At 37.6% G+C, this 24,287-nt stretch overlaps 1 protein-coding gene and 1 pseudogene across 1 annotated transcript; both read right to left on the bottom strand.

Annotated features, from left to right (window-relative positions):
* Positions 1–1,008: 1,008 nt before the first annotated feature.
* Positions 1,009–12,893, bottom strand: LOC149397700 (uncharacterized; annotated as a pseudogene).
* A 3,812-nt stretch (positions 12,894–16,705) lies between these two features.
* On the bottom strand, positions 16,706–20,192 carry LOC149397699 (S-adenosyl-L-methionine-dependent methyltransferases superfamily protein). The gene is made up of 8 exons (XM_089616052.1): positions 19,829–20,192; positions 19,652–19,755; positions 19,418–19,558; positions 18,927–19,008; positions 18,647–18,840; positions 18,445–18,556; positions 17,281–17,385; positions 16,706–17,049 (listed from the first exon to the last, which is right to left on the bottom strand). The coding sequence occupies exons 1-8, from the start codon at positions 19,985–19,987 to the stop codon at positions 16,921–16,923; spliced, it is 1,026 nt and encodes a 341-aa protein (XP_089472178.1). The 5' UTR covers positions 19,988–20,192; the 3' UTR covers positions 16,706–16,920.
* Between the last annotated feature and the right edge of the window lie 4,095 nt (positions 20,193–24,287).

Genomic DNA, 24,287 nt, shown 5'->3' with positions numbered 1-24,287 from the left:
GCCGAGTCGGGGACTGTGGACCTAGTAATAGAAGCCTAACAAATCCGATGAAAAGATGAGTCATTTCTCTTTTCCACATCGATATGTCTAATTTTGGTCAGACTCCACCTAGGTACGCCAATGCTGAACTCTCATTTATACTAGAATTATATTTACTTATCGTGACGAGTGTCCACTGATCTAGTTAGTACGTAATCTAGATCCTCCAGGTTCAACCCATATTGAGAAAGGTCAATTAATCTGTTATACCTTTCTTGATACATGTATACCATAAGCACTGTTGATTCCCTAGCGAAGGATTCTTCCGAGCGTTCATACTTCAGAAGTGTCAACAATCTATCGGTTCTGGAATCAACCCTTAGCTGAATGAACATTGACCTTCTTTCAGGATGTCTGGATTCCGTATCTTTCAACCACTTCCCACTCGAATCATGCTCCGAAACTCCCAAGACATAAGTTGTGATTAGCATGATAGTAGCCTTTTAGCGAATGAGTCAAAGAGCGCATAAACATGATTCAGTGTCCATGATCACTTTAGGATTTAAGTCAAGTCTAACTGTGACCATCATAGCGACCCCGGTTAGTGTATCGTAACGGTGCTTCAACGACACATCTACGACCAAAGTATGTTCGGATCGTGCACTTACCACAAGTGCAGAATGCTCGCACGTCGTGATCAAACTTCACTAGTGTTCTGCATATATGACTTTAGATACAACTATCCAGGCATGTATCAGTCATCGACCATGTTTTAGCTCACCACCCGAAGTTAGGTGCCCAGCACTTGATTAAGTTTAATACGGAGGCTACGGATGATAGTTGCTATTGATTATGATATTCAGAACTCAACCCACTAATCATATGATGCTAATAAAGTAAACCATTATTCTATTTAGTAAACATTTATGATTTTTCATTATCTCTCGTGGGCAAGAATTCCTAATAGTAACTCCAAATCAATTTTTTACGCAAAAAATTCCTCATAACATAACTCTTGAGTAACTTTTGTCATCCAGTTAACACCAATCGCTTGACGGGAATCACCTCTCCTACCTGCCATATCAAAAAACACCAATCTAAACACTCCAAAAACGAAATCCAAATAAATAGAGAGAAACCCCAAACTCGAAATTAAAAAACGCAATCACCAATGCATCCAAACACACAAAAACGAATGACAGAAAAATCACCCAACCAATTACGACATCCACAAATCAAGAAAAAGATGTAGTTCGATCCGCACACAGCGTGATATGATCCTTATCAACAAATGTGATAAGACCCAATAACAATGATTGGAAAAAGACCACAAGATCTGCAAAGGACTAGAATGTTAAGACTTTACCCAATATCTAGAGAGATAAGAACCAAGCCTACAAAATATATGACACCACACCAAGATACTAAAGATGAACACTTAAGAATCAAGATGATAAGTCAAGTTGTTGAACGCCACAAGAAAACTTGATAAGTTCAAAAAGTCTTTTCAAGAACAAGAAAGACACAAACTCACATATATTTCATTCTAAGGGCATTGTATATCCTGATTACATTCACCTAAACACTTATTTATATCCATGGAGAGGCTTTACAATTAGCCAAAAACGTTTTGCTCCAACAGCTCTAAAAACAACATCTAAGACACTAGTAATAAAAGCTGAAATCTAAATGCAAATAACTCTCAGTCCTTATAACTTTGAAACTGAATTTTTTTTTACATAAAAACACACAAAACAACATACTAAATGGGTATAAACCCCCAAATTCGTCCAATTACAAAAATGACTCCCAAAAGAGTAAGCAACCTTATTTATTGTTAAAAATGTGGATCCAATGCCTAAAAATGACCTGGGCATTCTAATTACTCTTTTAGAACCTTAATAAATGTCTTGCTTTAGATTTGCTTCAACTTTGGGACCTACAGAGCTAACTTGTTGAATCAGCCCATTTAGAGGCTCTTTGAGTTGTTTGGCCTTAAACCTTATGAGATGCCTACTAGGCAAACTTAATGGACCACTTAAAAGTTTTCTTCTAGTCATATCAGTTCCACTTGCATCCATTTGAGCTCCTTGATCACTTGCATCCACTTTAGCTCCTCGATTCTCATCATTCTCCCCCTCTTGAAAGCGATTTGTCCTCAAATCATCACCTACATCAAAATATGATATATCATAAACATTAACTAATCCAACTCGATATGACTTGTGACACTACTACTCTTATATTCAATATCACAAGACTCAAGGTCCTGTAATTGATTTAGCATTTACAGGCAAGAGTCTTCGTGAGACTATATTACATCAAATGTACATAAATAGACACTACTACTCTTCATGTGGGCACCATTAACAACAAACTCCCAAGATGTGAGTAGTCCTTCATGTCTAATCCATCCTGATGCTTGTTTCGAAGACCTTGTTCGATAGGGCCTTGGTGAATGAATCTGCCAGGTTGTCCACCGTTGAGATCTTCTTAACCTCCACGTCTCTGCGCTGCACGATCTTTCGAATCAAATGGTATTTCCTCACAATATGTTTAGAGCGCTTATGGCTTCGAAGTTCCTTTGAGTTAGCGACAGCCCCACTATTATCACAATAAAGGGTCATGGGCTCGTCGACATTTGGAACGACCTCCAAATACTTAAGGATTTTTTTTAAGCCATACAACTTCCTTGGATGCTTCACAACCAGCCACATATTATGCTTCCATTGTGAAGTCAGCAATGCAAGATTGCTTAATACTCCTCCACACAACAGCTCCACCATTAATGATGAACACAGATCCCGAAGTGGATTTCCTGGAATCCTTATCCGCTTGAAAATTGGAGTCGGTATATCTCGTCATAGTCAGGTCAATACCTAAATATGTATGCATCAAGTTCCTAGTTCTTCGAGGATACTTAAGAACATGCTTAACAACAATCCAGTGCTCGGGTCCAGGGTTGGATTGAAAACGGCTAACTACGTCAACTGCGAAGTAGTTTTATGGTCTAGTGCAAAGCATAGCATGCATGAGACTTCCTACGACTGAGGCAAAAGGAATTTTTCTCATGTCTTCAATCTCTTATGCAGTCTTGGGAGACTGGTCCTTAGAGAGTGAGACTCCATGCCTAAAGGATGTTTGGCCCTTCTTGGAGTCTTGCATCGAGAATCGATCCATCACCTTATCAATATAAGATGCTTGAGAGAGCGACATAGTCCAGTTCTTCTGAAAGATTTGGATCCCCAAAATGTACTCGGCTTATCCTAGATCCTTCATATCGAATTGCTTTGCTAGCCATGCCTTAACCTCAGATAACTTACCCACATCATTATCTATGAGTAATATATCATCGACATACAGTACCAAAAACATAACTCTGCCTTCGTGTATTAACTAGTAAACACATGGCTCATCTATTGACTGCTCAAAGCCGAAGCTCTTCACATTTTCATCGAATCTAATATTCCATGACCTAGATGCTTGCTTTAATCCATAAATGGACTTAAGCAACTCACAAATCTTGGTCTCTTGACCTTCTTCCATGAAACCGTCTGGTTAAGCCATATAAATGCGCTCGTCAAGATTGCCATTCAGGAAGGCAGTCTTGACATCCATTTGCCAGATCTCATAATCGAGAGCTGCAGCTATGGATAGAAGTATGCGGATGGATTTAAGCATCGCGACTGGCGAGAAGGTTTCTTCATAGTCAATCCCTTCTTTTTGGGTATAACCCTTAGCCACTAGTCGTGCTTTGAACGTCTCGACGTTCCCATCCGGACCTCTTTTCTTCTTGTATATCCACTTAAACCCTACGTGTTTAATCCCTTCAGGAAGGTCTACAAGTTTCCAGACTTTGTTGACATACATCGAGTGCATATCAATTTTCATGGCGTCAAGCCAAAGGTTTGATTCAGAACAAGCCATTGCTTGGCTATAGGTAACAGGATCATCCATGTCAGAGACAGCTACGAGAGTATCTCCATAAGACATGTACCTATCAGGCTTTTGAGTAGCCCTCCCACTACGTCGAAGTACTACTTGATGAGATTCTGATGAGTTAGGTTGTGTTTCAGTTGGGGTAAGAACAGTTCTTACAGATGAGGTAGAAGCTTCCTCACCCAACTTTTCTTCAAGCACAATTTTACTTCTAGGTTTTACATCTTTCATAAAGTCCTCCTTGAGCATTCGTGCTAACGAAAGTCTTATCATCCTCGGGACTATATAATGTGAAACCTTTGGTTTCCTTTGGATATCCAACGAACAGACACAATTCTGACCCACTAGCCAACTTGCTAGTCTATTGTCTCAGCACGTGTACAGTGCAACCCCAAATTTTGTTGCGGCCAAGATTTACTTTACGACCAGTCCATCGTTCATAAGGAGTACCAGGAACCGTTTTAAACGGTGCTTGGTTCAGAATTTAAGCGGCTATTTCGAGGGCATATCCCCAAAAGGAAAAAGGGAGTGATGAGTAAGTCATCATTGATCTAACCATCTCCATTAGAGTTCGGTTCCTTATCCCTGACACCCCGTTTTGTTGAGGTGTGCCAGGTGCGGTAAGCTGAGAAGCGATACCTTCTTTTTTAAGAAAGTCATCGAACTCTCCAGACATATACTCACCACCTCAATCAGATCGAAGGGTTTTGATCTATTTGCCAGTTTGCTTTTCCACTAAAGCCCTATAGACCTTAAATACATTAAAGGTGTCGTATTTGTGTTTGAGAAAATAGACAAACCTGTATCTTGAGTAATCATCGGTGAAGGTAACAAAGTATTCGTATCCTCCCCGTGCCTGTGTACTAAGCGGACCACATACATCAGAATGTACAAGTTCCAGCAACTCAGTGGCTCTTCGACCCTTAGCAGAGAAAGGTCGCTTGGTCATTTTTCATTCTATGCAAGATTCACAAGTAGGTAGTGAACCTATTGCAGAGGCTTGGAGTGGACCGTCCCTCACAAGTCTCTTAATCCTGTCTAGACTGATATGACCAAGTCTTAAGTGCCAGAGATATGTTGATTTTATTAGATCGGAGGATTCAGAAAGTTTGATCATCTTTGGCTCCCTAACTATATCATTATCTATTTCAGTGTCTAATAAAGAAGGTTGAGTGGGATAGATGTAGAAAAGAGCATTCTTCATACATGCATCAGTGACAAAAGAATTCGAAAAAGAAATACGAATTCCATTCTTTATAAACTTTAAGCAATAATCTTGCTCTAAAAGACGAGCAACAGATATTAAGTTTTTCCCAAAGGAAGGAACATAATAAACATTATTCAAATTTAAAGTACGGTCTTCAAAAGACAGCGTCACGGATCCTACAGCCCTCACAGACACTAAGCTCCCATCACCCCATTAGAAGCAGAAGTCGCCTTCATCTTAACTTTTGCTTTTCCTAAAACCAGTCAAGGAGCAGCAAATATGGTTAGTAGCAGCGGAGTCAATAATCCATGATGTTACATTATCAGCTACTGAGCAAGCTTCGGTAATAAGTACGATACCTTTTTCCTTTATTTTGAGGTAGGCAGGACAGTTCCTACGCCAGTGACCAGGCTCATTGCAGTGGTGGCACTTGTCGTTAGACTTGTCCACCTTCAGAACCTTTGGTGTCTTCTTCTTCTTTTGAACCTTAGGTTGGTTCTTCTTCTCGGCCTTGCGAGGTCTCTTCTTAGATCCAGAGGTGGAGGCAGTAGCATGTACCTCTCCTTGAGTCCTTTTTTTCTTAGTGAGTCCCTCAGCAGTGTGAAGCTCCTTCATAAGCTCGGTAACAGTGTACTCTAGCTTGTGCATGGAGTAGTTCAGCTTGAAGGTATCAAAAGATTCGGGGAGAGTTTCTAAGATCATATCTATTTTAGTCTCCCTATCAATCTCAGATCCAAGGATCTCCATTTCGTTTAGATGACTAATGATCAGCATCATATGATCTCTAACGGGAGTTCCAGCCTTCATGTGATAGTTCATAAACTGTCGGATCGCTTGTTGCCTAGCTTGACGTCCTTGCCCTCTAAACATCTCATGGAGTTTGTAGAGCATGTCGGTGGCAGTCTCGATGTCACGATGTTGTTGTTGCAACACATTATTCATAGATGCCAAAATATAGCACCTCGCAATCTCATCGGATTGGAGCCAGGCCGCCAGGGCGTCTTTTCCTCTTGTGTTGAATCATCATTCGTTTGAAAACAGCGGAGGTGAGTACCCATTTGTGCTTGACGACGGTAAGGACTATGTCGAGGTTACGTTTCCAGTCGACGTAATTATCGCCTTTGAGTTTATTCAAGGAAAAAATGGTTGAGAGAGGGTTGAGAGACATTTTTCCAATAAGAGTTGAAACAAGTTTATGATTAGTCTTTGGTTTAGGATTTAAGTTTTTAAGATTTTTAGGATGAACAAGATTAGAAAAATCCAAAGGTGTTATAAACGAAATGATAATCTACTCCCTCAAGAGAAGGCCACAAAAAATCTCCTTTTATAAGTAAATGACACATCATTAATGCTTAGCCAAAATGTCAATACACCAATTTTGACTAGCCACCTTTTAAATTGGTTTGATCACTCACATCCTTTCGCAGAACCTTAAGAGATGATTACTAGGAATTGAGTCTAAGTCTGCAACCAACCACTTAGTCCAAAAGGTCAACTTTGAAAAGACAATCCCCCAAGAGGAGGCCTTGTCTTCATTGTCTCACTCTCAAACGTAGCTCATTGAGTAATGATCGAAGCAAAAACGTCATAGAGTACTCTCATTGAAGAAAGGACCACAAGAATGACTCTTAGTCGAATGTTTAATTTATTCTTTCATTAGAGTTGGGAATCGTCAATTACAAACAACAAGTATAACCCTCCCACTTAGTTTTTAGAGTTGGCACATCGTCTCTTATAAGTTTGGAAACAAATTTCCTAGTTATAGAGCGATAGAGTGGACTTCTAGAAAGGAATCCTAGATCTTCATGTTCAAGGAAGAGCAGTGTTAGTGCACAAAGGCACAAGGTACATACTCAGACATTTTCCTATTTTCTATTCAGGAAAGTGCATGAGAGAAGTGTGAACTTCAACTCACTCGAACACTTGAAAGTTTGAGATTACACATCTTTTATTTTTTTGGCTCGTCTTCGAGGAGACCTCCCACTCAAATTTTCAAGAGCGTGTAGAGTTTGAACATATGTGATATAGATATAGTTTTGAAAATATTTTGAAAACTTATTTGATTCGGATGACAAAATATTTTCAAGTTTGAAAGTGAAAATGGTTTTTCAAAATTAAAACTAGTTTTGAAAAAAAAATTCAATTAAATTTTCAAAAATCGAAACATTTTAATCTTTCACATTATGTTTATTATCTTATAAAAAAAATAATTTTGCTCAAGGAAATTTTCTCATTAGAGCTCTATAACTCATGGAGTGGGGTAGAAAATCCGGAATTCTAAAAAAGTGGACTTTCGGAACAGCCGCGCACATCGGAGTAAAATCACCATAACTGGCGACTCTGATGTCCTTTTGACCTAAAGCCTGCATTGGAAAGAGGAAAAATAGACCTTTAATTTGATGCAAGAATCATTAAATTTTGAATTCTTAGCAGAGAGTTATGCCACTTTTACTGTGGGTTTTTCTCGAGCTCGAAGAAATCTAGAAACAATTAAATTTCAGACTTGAGTGCGAAAAAGAATCGAGTGTAACGGAACGTTTTTAGAGAGTTGTTAAAGATTTTATATGTGTTTTATTAACATGGTAATAACATGGTATAAAAGTAAGTAACAACAAACACAAAACGAATCGAGTAAATAAATGAAACTAGCAGGACAATATAACTAGTCACAAAATTATCCGAAATTTCTCAAACTTTAAAAACACGTTTTTCATTATAAAAAATTAAAAACTTTTAGAACTGATTCTAAGTGTTTTAATAACATCCCAAATTCATAGAAAATCAACATGATTTTTAATTTAAACGCAAGAGCAATAAATTAAAAAAAAATCTAAGATAATAATTCTAATTTGTCAAAAAATGAGTAATCCTTCGAAAACGATTTTCAAGCTCATAGTTTTAATCACATGTACATGCATATCTTTAACCATAGCTCTGATATCATTTGTTGGAATTGATCTAGGGTTAAGAAAAGATTTGACGCTTCGAGCAAGCGGCGGAAAACAAAAATTTTCTTTTAAACAAGTAAAACAATTTTACTAACCTAGACAAACAGCAAGCACATGTTTATATTTAAAACTATCTAAAAGCAATACTCATTTACTAACCTTTGTGAAGCTTGAACGTTGAAAAGCCTTAGGAAGGTTGAAACGTTCGTCTCCCCACGCAGCTCGTCTTTCCTCGTTCTTCGGGAACTCGAGTAACTACGAAAGTTTCTATCATATGAATCACTCGAGAAAAGAAGGAATTAGTGTGTGGGCACTTTTAAACACAACGACTCAAGAACAAGTCTAAGAGTGGAAGAGCTAAAACACTAGGTCAAATGTGGACCTAGGTGCCAAAACAAAAACGAAAAGAACTACAGAGAGAGAGGGAGAGGGGCGGCCACAATGTCTAGAGAGAGAAGCTCTAAATCTCTAACTTATGTGGGATGAATAAAATGAGAGGAATGAGGGCTCTATTTATAGGAGATGAATTACCTTCAACAAGGTAGTTTCCTCTTCTATAGAATATCACATATTCATGAGCAAATTTTTCTCTCCTTCCCTTTAAGTCACACGGCCAAGTCCTTCTAGAAGGCCTTGGATTTGTTTCCTCTTTTGCTTCTCCCTTAGCCTTGGCCGCCCAAATGGATTTCCTTATAGAGGAAATTTGTTTCGTCTTTTTCCTTCGGCCAGTATCTTCATACATCAATGCACAAAATAAACTCTCTTTCTCTTGGGTTTGGGCGTGCAACATCTTCTAGAAGTGTCTTCTAGATTTTTCTTCATTTGTTCATGACAACATAAGAAAAGCCCATTAAGAATTTACAAGTAAAATTCCATGAAATGAAATTAATCCTCAAGGCCCAAATAACAAGTTATGGTCGAGTGGTTTATTTGTCATCATATGACAATGTCAAAAAATTTATTGACATTCATTTCATCCTATGTCCAAAAAGACAAAAATACCCTTTACACAATTTTCGTAACACTTGTCTCGTTCTTGTTTTGACTTAGCTTCTAGTTTAACAAATCCTACTCGATATGACTTGTGATAGTGACCTCATGGATCCAAATGAACAAAGCTTGAGCTAACACACATGGAATCAAAAGTTCACAAACCTTTTCCAAGTTTAGCTTAATGTCAACTGGCTCCACTAAAGAGTTGACACTGAGAATCTCTTAGTTCAAATGAATTTATTTTCTACTCAAGAATTCAAATTAATCGTGATGAGTGGATCCACTGAATATTATCTATGTTTACTCTTCATGAATATCATCACCTAGTCGGGATTTACAAAATTATCATTTTACCCTTCTAGCTGTTATTTCCTCAACTCCTTTGTCGCTTGTGAATAAGTTGGAAACAATGTATTGACGAGGAGCTAACAAGTCACATTGATTCATCCAAAAGAGTCACGACTCAATTTGGACATTGGCCAGTTCATTTATTCACATTCCAAGTAAGAAAGCATGAGGTGATATACTTTGCATTTCAGCAATCTTGTCCATGAATTCCATATCATTGAGATCTTCACAAAGTTACTCATGACATCTTCATAACTTAGTATTTCACCAATAGGTCCTGTTCAGAATCACATAGTGAATCCGAACTCTGACTTTCTCAAATGAGAATACGTAAGCTATGAAATGACACGTCTCATTTCAGGATTGAGGTAAGCATGATGCAATTCATACGTAGTGACTTCGAGACATAAGATGTTAAATGGTTTCTTCTTATTCTGTCTCTAGAAGTGCACTGGTCAATTCAGTACCTTAATAAAATACCTAGAAGAACTATAGAGTCTCCAACTCTCAATTTCCCATAACCAGACATCATAGATTCTCCTAACAATCGTACTGAGATCAATAGTCATTTGATTCTTAGATTGTGAATATGCAGTTTTAAGCAAACCATGAAGGGTTTGTTCATGCAAATCTACATTTGTCTCTTCATACGTTGTTAGGTTTGTTTAAGGACTAAAGACTATAGATTACCATAAAGCTTCAAACAGACAAGGAAGAATGAATGAACGTTTCAACTTTTATTAATGATTTAGCATTTACAGGCAAGAGTCTTTGTGAGACTATATTACATCAAATGTACATAAATAGACACTACAACTCTTCTTGTGGGCACCATTGACAACAACTACAACAAACAAAAGCTTCCCTAAAATCAGAATCAGAAGCATACAATTCCTTAATGTACTCAAATCCAAGCAACTTAAAATCCAGAGTAGAGAGTAGAACATACATGCGAGATAATGCATCTGCCACAACATTCGACTTGCCTTATATTTGATCACATATGGAAATGTTTCAATGAACTCCACCCATTTGGCATGTCGTCTATTCAATTTGTGCTGGCCCTTCAAATGTTTCAACGACTCATGATCTGTATGTATCACAAATTCATTAGCCCAAAGAGAGTGTTGCCAATTTTCCAAAGTCATCACCAATGTATATAATTCCTTATCATAAGTAGGATAGTTTAGGGCTGCCCCACTCAACTTTTCACTAAAATACGCAACTGGTCTTCCTTCTTGCACCAAAACTCCACCAATTCTTAAACCTGAAGCATCACACTCAATTTTAAACGTTTTAGTGAAGTTAGGCAAAATAAGCAAAGAAACATTAGTTAATTTTTTCATGATCAGTTTGAATGCCTTTTCTTGCTCAGCTCCCCATTTAAATGGGACGTTCTTCTTGATGACTTCAGTTAATGGCGCTGCAAGGCTACTAAAGTCTCGAACAAATCATCTATAAAAACTAGCCAAACCATGAAAACTTCTTACCTGACTTACTTAAGTAGGCGTTGGCCAATCTTGAATTGCCTTCACCTTTTCCTCATCAACTTCAATCCCTTTAGCACTTACAAAAAAACCAAGAAACAAAAGCTTATCCTTTAAAATGTACATTTCTTAAGACTTCCAGATAAGCTTTCTTTCCTCAAAAATTCTAAAACCAATTTTAGATGTGCAACATGATCCTCAAGGTTTTTGCTATAAATCAGAATATCATCAAAGTAGACAACAACAAAATGTCCAAGGAAAGCACGTAAAACATGGTTCATAAGTCTCATGAATTTACTCGGGGCATTGGTTAATCCAAAAGGCATAACTAACTATTCATATAATCCATATTTTATCTTAAATGCAGTTTTCCACTCATCTCATTCTTTCATTCTAATATGATGATATCCTCTCTTAAGATCAACATTAGAAAACACACACGATCCATGCAATTCATCTAACATATCATCTAAATGAGGAATAGGGTGTCGATACTTTACCGTGATGTTGTTGTTGGCTCGACAATCAACACACATTCTCCATGTCCCATCCTTCTTCGGCACTAGAATCACCGGAACAGCACACAGACTCGTGCTTTCTCTCACATGTCCCTTCTCCATTAGCTCGTTGACTTGCCGCTCAAGTTCCTTAGTCTCCTCCGGATTGCTTCTATAGGCTGGTCGATTTGAGATTGTGGAGCCAGGGACAAAGTCGATTTGATGTTTGATCCCTCGAATATGAGGTAAACCAGGAGGTACCTCTTCCGGAAACACATCTACAAATTCATGCAAAAGAGACAACATTGCTCGGAAAAGATCCGGCAAGATCATTAGTACATAAAAAGGCCTCTGTGTACATGAGTACTATAAGGGGCTGATGGGTGAATAATGCTCTTTTGATCTCACTTTTTTTTTGCCATGAGACTAACTTTTTCACTCATGTTTCTCTCTTTCATTTCAAATTCCTTTTCTTCATCTTTTTCTCTTTTTTTTTCTTTTTCTTTTTCTCTTTCTCTTTCTTTTTCTTTTTCTTTATCTTTTTCTCTTTTTGTTTGTAATTTCAATTGATCAGCAAGAACTTTATTGGGACTTAATGGTACAAGTGTAATAGGTTGCTCTTTAAGAGTAAAAGAGTACCGATTGGTGAAACCATTATGTGAGACCCTCCTATCAAATTTACATGGCCTCACCAAAAGCATGTGACAAGCTTCCATCGGTACCACATCACAAAGCACCTGATCTTCATACTTGCCAATCGAAAATGCCACAATAACTTGTTTTGTCACCTTGATTTTACACTATCATTAAGCCATTGCAGACGGTAGGGTCGTGGATGATTCAAGGTAGGCAGCGCCAATTTCTTGACAAGATCAATGCTCGCGACATTCGTGCAACTTCCTCCGTCAATAATCACACTACACATCTTCCGATTCACGAAGCATCGAGTATGAAACAAATTCTCGCGCTGATTATTTTCTTCTTTCTTCACTTGTGCACTAAGAGCTCTCATTGCGACTAATAGTTCTCCATCGGCTGGGTATTCACCATCGCTGCAATCCTCAAGCGATGGCATGTCCTCATCTACTTCATCTTCCTCATCCTCCGACTCAAGCTAACCTTGTGCGTTTATCACCATAACCCTCTTGTTAGGGCACCCGCTGGCTATACGTCCTGATCCTATACATTTGAAACACTTTATATCACGTGTTTTAGTAGAATTAACCTCTTTGTTACCTTGAGTAGCCTCTGGTGGTTGTTTGACGTTCTTCGAAGAGTCAAATTTAGGCTTGTTTGCTTGAAATTCTTCTCGTCTAGGGGCGGCCCTCCACGAATTTGTTGAAGACATACTCGGTCCTCTCCTAGCCATGTTCCTTCGCTTTAGTTGCTGCTCCGCTTTGACGGCTTGGTGTACCATATCGGTCAACTCTACGTGATGTTGCATCTCCACGACATCCGCTATCTCACGATTTAGCCCATGCAAGAATCTGGCCATCATTGCTTCTCAGTCCTCCACCATGTTTGCTCTTATCATTGCCACCTCCATCTCCTTGAAATACTCATCTACACTCTTCATTCCTTGAGTTAGATGCTGCAATTTGTTGTACAACACCCGATGGTAATAACTTGGAATGAATCGCCTCCTCATGATGGCTTTCATCTCCTCCCATGTCTCCACCATACGCTCTCCATTTCTCTTCCTTTCTTTCAACAACTGATCGAACCATATTATAGCATAATCAGTGAACTCAATCGCTGCGAGCTTCACCTTCTTCATCTCCGAGTAGTTATGACACTCGAACACCAGCTCTATCTTTTGCTCCTACTCCAAATAGACTTCAGGTTCATTTCTCCCATGAAAAGATGATATTGTCACCTTTATACTCCCCAAATCATCATCCCTTCCAGGCCTTCCAATCCTAGCTTCTTTATTCCCATTACAATGCCCAAACCTGCCCCGGTTGTGTTGACGCTCTTCTACACCATCTTTACCAGCCTCGTCTTCAACACCTTCCGATACATCACCCTCTTCTTCAGCTCTTCTTGCTCGTCTATTGGGAACATTTGGTGGATGTCCCGTTACCATCCCTTCTATTCCATCAATCCTCGCGTTTAGTTGCTCAAACTTCTCCGTCTTCAACGCCACGAATGCCTCCATTTGAAGATTTCGATTAAGTGGTGGTTGTACGTATCTCCTGCGATCAGATTCGTCTCCTGACATTTGAATATATATTTTTTATTACAAAAAAAACGTAACCGTTAGAGGACCTCACAAACACTCGCTCACGTGTTTCTCTCAATAATGTATCCGCTCAACACTCGTGTTTAGAATAAAATGGCTTTTACCCTCAAATAATATCACACTCTTGCCTTTTTTCCACTCCAGTGTTTTCTTTTGTTCTTAATCAGACTAAGTAAAAAAAAGTGTTTCGAGTAGCAATTCAATGCGTGAAACAACTCAACAAACCACGAGACTCAAAAGCAAAGGATAAGATATGAGATAAACAACCAAAACTACATAAACTAAAATGGTCAATTACCAATTCTAGAATAAGACCATAAAACAAAACAAAAATACTACAAAGATAGATTGAATTCTTTCTTCATTTGGCTTTTTTTTGTTTTTTTGTTTTTGCCCTTTTTTTTTTGCCTTTTTTTATATAATAAGAATACACAAACAAAGAAAACTGAAAGTGGTACGAAAAAAAATGGAAGAAAACTTACTTTTTTGTGTTTTTTTTTCTTACTTTAAATGAAACAAACGAAATTAAAATCAAGGATAGACAAACTTTTCCTTAGAACCCAAGCTCTGATACCAAATGATATGATCCTTACTAAGAAATGTGATCAGACCTAATAACAATGATTGGAAAAAGACCCCAAGCTTTGCAAAGGACTAGAATGTTGAGACTTGACCCAATATCTAGAGAGATAAGAACCAAGCCTACAATATATATGACGCCACACCAAGATACTGAAGATGAACACTTAAGAATCAAGATGATAAGTCAAGTTGCTGAACGCCACAAGAAAACTTGATAAGTTCAAAAAGTCTTTTCAAGAACAAGAAAGACACAAACTCACATATATTTCATTCAAAGGAGATTGTATATCCTGATTACATTCACCTAAAAACTTATTTATAGCCATGGAGAGACTTTACAATCAGCCAAAAACGTTTTGCTCCAACAGCTCTAAAAACAACATTTAAGACACTAGTAATAAAAGCTTAAATCTAAATGCAAATAACTCTCAGCCCTTATAACTTTGAAATTGAAAGTTTTTGACATAAAAACACACAAAACAACACACTAAATGCGTATAAACACCCTAAATTCGTCCAACTATTCTGAGTGGTTACAAAAGTAACTCCCAAAAGAGTGAACATCGTTATTTATTGTAAAAAATGTGGATCCAATGCCTAAAAACGGCCTAGGCATTCTGATTACTCTTGTAGAACCATAATCATTTTAATTAGGCTCTGTTGCTTTAGATTTGCTTCAACTTTGGGCCCAAATGAGCTAACTTGTTGAATCAGCCCATTTAGAGGCTCTTTGAATTGTTTGACCTTAAAACTTGTGAGAGGCCCACTAGGCAAACTTAATGAACCACTTAAAAGTTTTCTTCTAGTCATATCAGGTCCACTTGCATCCATTTGAGCTCCTTGATCACTTGCATCCACTTTAGCTCCTCGATTCTCATCACAACGTGGTTGGTGTATTAACTTTCTTCAATCAATCAACAAAGCTATAGGTGTTGAAGATGGCTCTGATACCATGAAGATTTAGGGATTAAGAGAAAAGATAGTTGTAATTAATGATATTCATAAAAGTAAACTTGAAAGTTATTCAACTGATCCCAATTTATGTAGTAGTGCATAGAGTAGAAAAGTAAAACATATGACACAATAGATTTTAAGTGTCAATTCTAAATTCTATAGGGGAGTCGATTGACATTAAAAATAAACCCTGCAAAAGGTTTGTGAGCTTATGCGTCCAATGATTCAATCTTAAGCTATGAGTCCATAAGATCTCTCCAACTTACCAAATAAAGTACTTGTGTTTAATTTACTTACATGTTTATTCTTATGTAGATATTTGTTCCATTGTCGACCAAGGAAGATGAAGACGCATGTAGTATCCTACCATTCACAAAGGGATTACTACCAATTGACGAATAAATATATAATATTATAGATGATAATGTTTTTCATTTGTTATACAAAAATCCTTAATATTCTATTATTACGTTCCACTTCGTTGTGATGATATGAGCATCCGCACAAGGAATGAGTTTTAGTCATGAGAAACATTTTTCCGTCGCGACGAGATGATTTAACGTCACGACGGAAATATTTCTTGTCGCGATGTAAATAGTCATTACAAACTGCTGAGAGCATGCAACTTATGGGATTGATTTTTTCCGCGACAAGAGTTTCGCAGCAAAATAATGTTCATTCATGATGAATATATTTCTCGTAGCAGCAAAAATGGTCATTGTAAACTCCTGTGAGCTTGTATTTTCAAGGGTCAATTAGACATTATATTAACTTTTAAGACAAGATCAAACTATATTCACAATCTAAGAATCGATCGGACATTCTCATTCATGTTGGATAAAACCATATAATGCCTGTTTTTTTTTTTTTTTTGGCATAAGAATTGTGATTTCATAGTTTACGTAATGCTACGTTTTTCAAAAGAAATCGTCGATTTCCATTGTGATTAAGCAGACTTCTTTGTAATACTATTATTATTAGCCGAACGTCAGCGAGAATAATCAAATTTCCATTTTATTTTTAGAAAACCTCTCAAGAAAAATTGCAACTGATGTTGGTAGTACATATTGGTTCTCACATTCTGGCACAAAATTTGCATTCTATGCGTGTGTGAGAGAGAGCCTGTTTGCTTCACATCTTACTACCACTAAGAAATGCGAGATTTACTTGCAAACATTCTTATGCTGAGTTACATTCCCCACGTGAGAAATTTGGATTATAAATTTTATCCTCAATTCCATGATCTATGGACTAGTCTTTAGGAAATTAACATAACCAATATTATACATCTTGCGACGAAGAATACGAGTTCGGTTTTATCGATGCAATGATAAGTACGTCCTACTTAAAATCATGCCACGAAACATGAATTAATCTAGGATTATATGACATATTTTTCAAGAAGTTCAGGGGCGTTTGCCCCTGGTCCTTAGTTGCCATGTCAATGTCTAGTGTAGTTTTTACAGTGGTTAACCGTGATTATCATGTAATTCAGACCATTAAAAAAAGTAAAATAAACACACTAGCGATTAAGGAATACTCTTTTATGCTTTCCATCCGCAGCTCTGCCCACGGAGCATGGACATGCCAGTTTTAATGTTTTGTGCTTTTTGTACTATTGTCACATATTTTCAAATGCTTCTGTACTAATATATTGCAATAAACAAATAAGGTGAAACCTAGGTGACAAAGGCAAGGTATTATTAACAAAATGAAACTCTGAGTGGTCACATACTACTATTCCTCATGGCTTCTGAGCGGAGAACATGATGAAAGATTTCTGAACTTTGCTCGAGTAGTTTGTGAGGCCACATGATTTGCACAAGTCTTCGATCTCTTCCTCTGTTAAGTAGCTATAGCCCTGCAGTGCTCTCTGCAATATTCAATCTCAAAACATCAATTTACGTCCCTGTGAAAGATTTTCCGCTATTTTCTTTGAGCCACACGTCTAAGAAGACCTCACATAGTCACTTTTCTCAACACGTAAATTTCCTGTTTTGGTTCTCTCTATCATAGCCAGTTCATGTACGTCAATAAGTGCGTAACCAGTCCGAAGAAACATCACAAAACTAGTGTGGTGAAAAATGGTACAATGGCCAATTACCTCTCTGAAAGGCCTCAAGAGCGTTGGAGTAGATGGGGTGTATCGCAGAAAAGTTGTTCCGACGAAGACTCCGCCGCTTCGTAAGATGCGTGTTATTTCAGCGAACTGAAAGAAATTAGTAGGTAGTATTATTGTAAGTTTAGATATGGATATGTTCAGTTTAAAAATTGATGCAGAAAAGTCGAATGAAAACAAGCTTAAGAGGCATTGTTGTTGGTGTTGATTTGTCTGCTAGTCCTGCTAATTTTCATAATAACTAAAACTAAATCGGCATTTGTTTCTCCATGTTCAGTTAATTAATTGCTTATAAATATGGTTTATACTATCAAGAAGCCATTTCAGGCACCCGGTTAATTCAAGTTGGGTACATGTACATCCTATTCAACTTTTGTATTCTTTGGGGTAAAAAAAAAAAAAAAATCTTTTGTATAAATCATTAAGGGTATCAAACAAGTCAAAACTTCCATATAACTCGGATAATAAGAAATCTGAACTATTTCCGCATGAAGGTTAGATTCCATACATAAACATTTGGATAGAGGGATGAGGATAAAATATCAATTAGAGGTGTTTTTTAGTATATCTATAATTGTTTCTCTTTATATTTTCTTCAGTACAATATCACAGCGGTTATCAGATTCCAACCCTCATGACTGCCATTATTGACCCAGAACAGATACAATCATGTATCTCTACAAGTAGGAAAGCACTACAGATAACAGAATTGAGACTTTATTATGCATTGTTCATGGATCCCAAAGAAATAAAATGGTCTGTCTTGAAGTGAAAGTTGAATTCAGATTGGATCCCATTAAAGTCACCAATATATCGCGCCTTTTATGGCTCTTCTAAAGATTGATAAATAGTGTTGAGTTGTGGCACCTAATTCATCGTTGACACGATAAAAGACCTTATGAAAATAACTCACCTTGGGAATATCAGGCTTATTTTGAGTACATCCTAGCTTTCTATATACTCTAGGACGCAAAATTGACACAAACTCCCGATGTCAATTATACTGAGGTCCACAGCGGCTAAGTAGCCGTATCTCTCACATTAAGAGTGAACCCCTATAAATCCGTGTGGGTTATTTGTTCTTCATTTATTTGATTGTTTTCTGGTTAGGTCGTATTTAGGGCTCAAATCCTAACAAATAGGACTTACAGCATTGGAAGGAGATGGCCAGCAATGCAATGCGGCCCCAGCGTGGACAGCGTCAACCGAACCTGACGAGAAGGGAAGCCTCGAAACATCTGCTCTCACGAGAGCAAGATTACTGCAACATTATATAGAGTTAGCACAAGAACATCTTTACACCATTTTATTCCTAGTTCTTTTGATTTATTCAAGCAACTGATTTTTTTACCTGTTTAATAGCGTGCCATCTTTCTTTATGAAGTCGTAACACTGGCGGAGCATATTTTCGGAAAAGTCTAGCGAGATCACTGCAGAATAGGTCTCAGATTTCGCGAACTTTCGGGAGAATAAGCCACTCCCGCAGCTAACATCTACCAAAAGACCGCCTTGAACGGGTTCAAAGTATTCCTGTGCCATTTTGAACTGTATCGAAACATAAATTAAAATGAACGGGATAATAAGACAGGGCATAAAGTCAGGCTTAAAAAGGCTGAATGAAGCATAGTTACCTCTTCATCGGGACCCGGAAAGCCACTCTGGCTAAAACTCTGACGCCAACCTCTTTCGTATAAGAATGAGACAAGCGGGCTCCTATTGTATCAAAAAAGGAAAAAAAAATTTACTTTACTTCAAAGTTCAAACAATATTTTTTTTTATCAAACAAAGCACACGGGCGCAAATCTTAACGTGTCAACTTTTCGCTGATTTGAAAGCCCATTCTTAGGCTCGAAATGATCATTTACATGGCTACAAATGTTTCGAAAAAGAAAAACAAACTTCACTCCAAACAACAACCTTCTATCAAACAAAGCACACAGACACAAATCTTAAGGTGTCAACAGTTCACTGATTCGCGAGTCCATTCTTAGGCTCGGAATGAATATCTACATGGCTAAAAAATGCAGTTTTAGCAATAAATCCCGTTCTGGAACATAACTTTGCCTCATAAAGGTAATGATGAAATCGGTTTTCAACTCAAAAGTAGAAATGAAATGAATACCTGAAAAGCTCGGTTCTAACTGGTTTGACCTCCTTATAGTCTCTCAACCCAGCTGTTACGGTCAAATCTAAATAAATGTCTTTGCTTGAATACGACTTGTTGCATATTTTGCACTTGAATCCAGACCTATATATCGCTTCTCTACATGTTTTGTACACGTAACTTGTTTCAATCACCAGTAGAGATTGATTAATAAAAATCCGATACTTCACAATTCCGTCCAAAGAAACTTACAGATTGAGACCCGAAGGTCCTTTTCGGATCAACGGTTCGTAACATATGGCGCAAGAAAAAACATCAGCGGTCTCCGATCTCCTAATTTCCTCGGATTTAAAATCCTGCAAAAAAAAAAAAAAAAAAAAAGTATAGCTTTTTTCCATTTGAGACCGTTTGGGAAAGCAATAAAATTACAGGTTGTAGAGAAGTAGCCGGAGAGCTCGTAGCTCTAGCGCCGTAGAATTTTCGCCGGTGCTGGGACCGGAAATTGGAACTGCGACGAAGGCTTGAAGGTGTTGTGGATATGAATGGTTTGTGTAGAGACGGTTGAAGCTGAAGAGACGAAGAAGCCATGGAAATGCAAGTGTTTGCGAGTGGGTTTGGAGGGAGATTTTTGTTGAGGGAAAGGGCTTTGTTGTTTTTCCTCGATGAGGTGTGGAATTTGGCGGGTCATAATTGATTCTACGTTGCGTCAATGTAAACCTCAAAATATTCAAAGAGTTCTTTATATATGTTCTAGCCGCTTGATGGTATCAAGGATAGATATAAATAATTTAAGCCTCGGAATATTCAATTTCGGATCCAAATAATTTAGGAAAAATTGTATAAAATACCAATTTGAAATAAGGTGGCAATATCGGCCAAAATTACATAGTAAGTGACACTATTGGCCAAGATTACATAACTTTTAGAATAAATCCTAGGGGACATGCATTTCTGCATCTCATGGGAGCTTGAACCCATGACCTCTCCGTCGAGGTGTGTGTGAGATTACCGCTAGACCAAGTTAGCTACCACAAATACCAATTTGAAACTTATTCATTAACAAAGTAGTCAAAGTTTCAACTTTTCAGCAAAGTTGCCAAACTTACGTTTTCAAATTTTTTTACAGTCAAGATTAAATTTTTTGACGGTTATTATAAGTAATTTATCACTTTAAAAAAAATAATATTTGGGTCAAAAAGTTTTTTGAAATCAGATTGCTTCCAATACACATATTAAGTGTATCTGTTGGCACACTTTGAGCATCAATTTATCATTCAATATTATATTGATTTTGGCGTATAAATATTCTATCTTATACCCGTCGTAACGAGGAATAAGAAAACGCTGGAATTAACCAATTCCGATGAGTGGCCGCACTCAAATCTTAGCCACAAATCAACCATTCTATTGTAACTAATTACAATATTTCCAACAGTCCCCCACATGAATGAAATTGTGCGACGATAATAAAAAGACACGACTCAATGAGGTGATAGATTCTGCGATCAATACCAGTGTAGGATAGGTAGACAGAGCCTTTGAACCTTCCCTCAGAAAGATTTGTTATCTTTACTGACTACTCAATAGACACGATGTCCTTGAACTGTTAATCGTTTTGTATAAACGATAAACATATCCCCCACTGATATCTACCTGACACAGGTTCTGTTCTCATGGTTATGTTCTTTTGGCCCTGAACATTCGCCTGGTCTTGCGAGAGTTTCTAAAGAATTAAGCCCAATCAATTCTCTTTTGAAGCGGCCACACTTCTCTCTCACATATGTGATTCTTTTATCTACGAGTAATCCCGCATTACTCATTCGGAATCTCAGATATCCGATTTCATAGAATCATTAAAAACTCAAAGTTTAACCTCGTACGGGTATCACTGTTTAATATAGGAATAAGACTAGGTGTTTTCTCCCATAGTGACCTCACATAGCCTTTGACAATTAGGTTGTCCCTTTGAACCAAGATCTTGGGATCTCCAGTCATCGTGGTTGGGTTTCCTTTGTCTTGGCTTTATTTGCCATGGGCTTTAGCCACATTCCTTTAGATGTCTTCTCTACTTGGTCCTTATTTAACCCTTTGGTTAGCGGATCCGAAATATTCTCTTTGGACCTAACATAGTCAATACTAATGACTCCAGACGAGAGAAGTTGTCTAATGGTATTATGTCGTCAACGGACATGTCTAGACTTACCATTGTACATCACATTATGTGCCCTACCAATAGCTGATTAGTTATCACAATATACACATATTGCAGGCATAGGTTTTTTCCAATTAGGAATATCCTCCACAAAGTTCCTTAGCCATTCAGCTTCTTCGCCACATTTATCCAATGCAACAAACTCAGATTCCATCGTGGATCTTGTTATCACAGTTTGTTTGGAAGATTTCCATGATATAGCCGCACCTCCCAGAGTGAATACATATCAACTTGTGGCTTTCGAATCTTGAATATCAGATATCCAGCTCGCATCAGTGAAACCTTCAATGACTTCAGGATATCTAGTATAGTGTAGATCATAATCACGAGTGAATCGTAGATACCTCAGTACCCTTACGATTGCTTTCAAGTGTTCAACACTTGGATTACTCGTATATCGAGCTAGTCTACTCACGGTGTAGGCTAAATCCGGTCTCCTACAACTCATCAAGTACATGAGACTGCCTATCACCCTCGTATATTCAATTTGAGAGATGCTTTCACCTTTATTCTTAGACAAGTGTATAGTAATGTCTATGGGAGTTCTCGAGACTCTAGAATCGTCTTTTCCAAACTTGTTTAGAATTTTATCAACATAGTGTGTTTGACCCAATACAATCCCATTGGGTGTTCGGGTAATCTTGATCCCCAGAATTACATCAGCAATTCCCAGATCTTTCATATCGAACCTTGAGTTCAATATATCTTTTGTGGATTGGACCATACGATCATAACTTCCCACTATGAGCATGTCATCTACATATAAACACAGAATCACATATCCATGTTCAGTGATTTTAATGTACACACATTTGTCACACTCGTTGATCTTAAATCCATTTGACATCATAACGTTGTCGAATTTCTCATGCCATTGCTTTGGGGCTTGTTTAAGGCCATAAAGCGATTTGACTAGTTTACATATTTTCCTATCTTGTCCAGGTGCAATACAACCCTCAGGTTGATTCATGTAGATCTCTTCTTCGAGATCTCTATTAAGAAAAGCAGTTTTTACATCCATTTGATGAATTTCAAGATTGCGTAATGCGACAATTGCGATTATCAATCTAATAGATGTTATTCTCGTTACAGGAGAATAAGTATCAAAGTAATCAACACCCTCTTGTTGTTTATACCCTTTGATTACCAGTTGTGCCTTATATTTATCAATACAGCCATCGACTTTCATCTTCCTCATAAAGATCCACTTTGACCCAAGCGTTTTACTTCCAGGAGGAAGATCAACCAACTCCCAAGTGTGGTTTTGCATGATAGAGTCTATTTCACTTCTTATTGCTTCTTTCCATAAGTGACCCTCAACGGAGTTCACTACCTCTTTATAAGTCAGAGGTGGAGCCTCTAGCATATAAGTCAAAAAATCAGAACCAAATGATTTTTCTACCCTCGCTCGCTTGCTTCGCTTAAGTCCCTCAGACTCTATCTCTTCTTCGAACTCTTCATCATTTCCTTGAGTTATTTCCTCAATATCCTCATGAAATCGGTTCGATGAACTCGGTTCATCTTCCTTAGACTTATAAGGAAACGCATGTTCAAAGAACGAAGCATTCTTAGATTCCATAATCGAATCGTTGTGTATCTCGTGGTTTTTCGAGTCATACACAAGGAATCTATATGCATTACTATGGTGTGAATACCCAATGAAGATACAATCTACAGTTTTTGGTCCTATCTTCATTTTCTTTGGAGCAGGAGCCATTACTTTGGCCAAGCACCCCCACATTCGCAAGTATTTATAGGAAGGTCTCTTTCCTATAAATAGCTCGGACGGAGACTTATCCTCCTTCTTCCGGGGTATCTTGTTCAGAAGGTAATTTGCAGACAAGATCGCTTCCCTCCACATTTCTTGGGGTAACCCAGAACTTAACAACATCGCATTCATCATCTCCTTGAGAGTGCGATTCTTACGTTCGGCAATGACATTCGATTGACAAGAATAAGGTGGAGTGACTTCGAGAATAATTCCATGTTGTGCACAAAAGGCACCAAATGGTTCAACATATTCACCTCCTCGATCACTTCGCAATTTCTTAATCTTCTTATTAAGTTGATTCTCAACTTCCAATTTGTACATGAAAAATTTCTCAATTGCCTCATCTTTGCTTTTAAGCAAATATACATAACAATATTTTGTACAATCGTCAATGAAAGTCACAAAATATTTATTACCACCCCTCGTTGGCATGAACTTTAAATCACATAAATCGGTATGTATTAATTCAAGAGATTCATTACTTCTTTCAACACTATGAAATGGTGTTCTCGTTAGTTTTGCTTCAACACAAATTTCACATTTATGATTTGAGTCAATATTAAACTTTGGAATACACTCCAAATTAATCAATTTTCTCAACGTGTCATAATTCACATTACCTAGTCTACCATGCCATAAATTAGACGACTCAATCATATAAGCTGGAGAATTATTTTTATTTATTTCTTTTGCCTTGATGGCCATTACATTCATTTTGACCATGTCATTCTTGACATAGCCCTTGCCTACATACATTCCATTTTTAGAAAGTACAAGTTTTTGTGACTCTAAGACCATTCTAAATCCATGGTTATCCAGCACAGTCCCAGAAATAAGATTCTTTCGCATATCGGGCACGTAGAGAACTTTGGTGAGCTTTATCTCCTTCCCAGAGGTCATCTTCA

The sequence above is a fragment of the Urtica dioica genome, chromosome 5 (genome assembly GCF_054948205.1).
Source record: "Urtica dioica subsp. dioica isolate 48M chromosome 5, U.dioica_male_clone48M_v1_H2, whole genome shotgun sequence".
Classification (NCBI taxonomy): Eukaryota; Viridiplantae; Streptophyta; class Magnoliopsida; order Rosales; family Urticaceae; genus Urtica; species Urtica dioica.
Note: the sequence above shows the minus strand (reverse complement) of the source record. Positions and strands in the feature narration are given on the sequence as shown.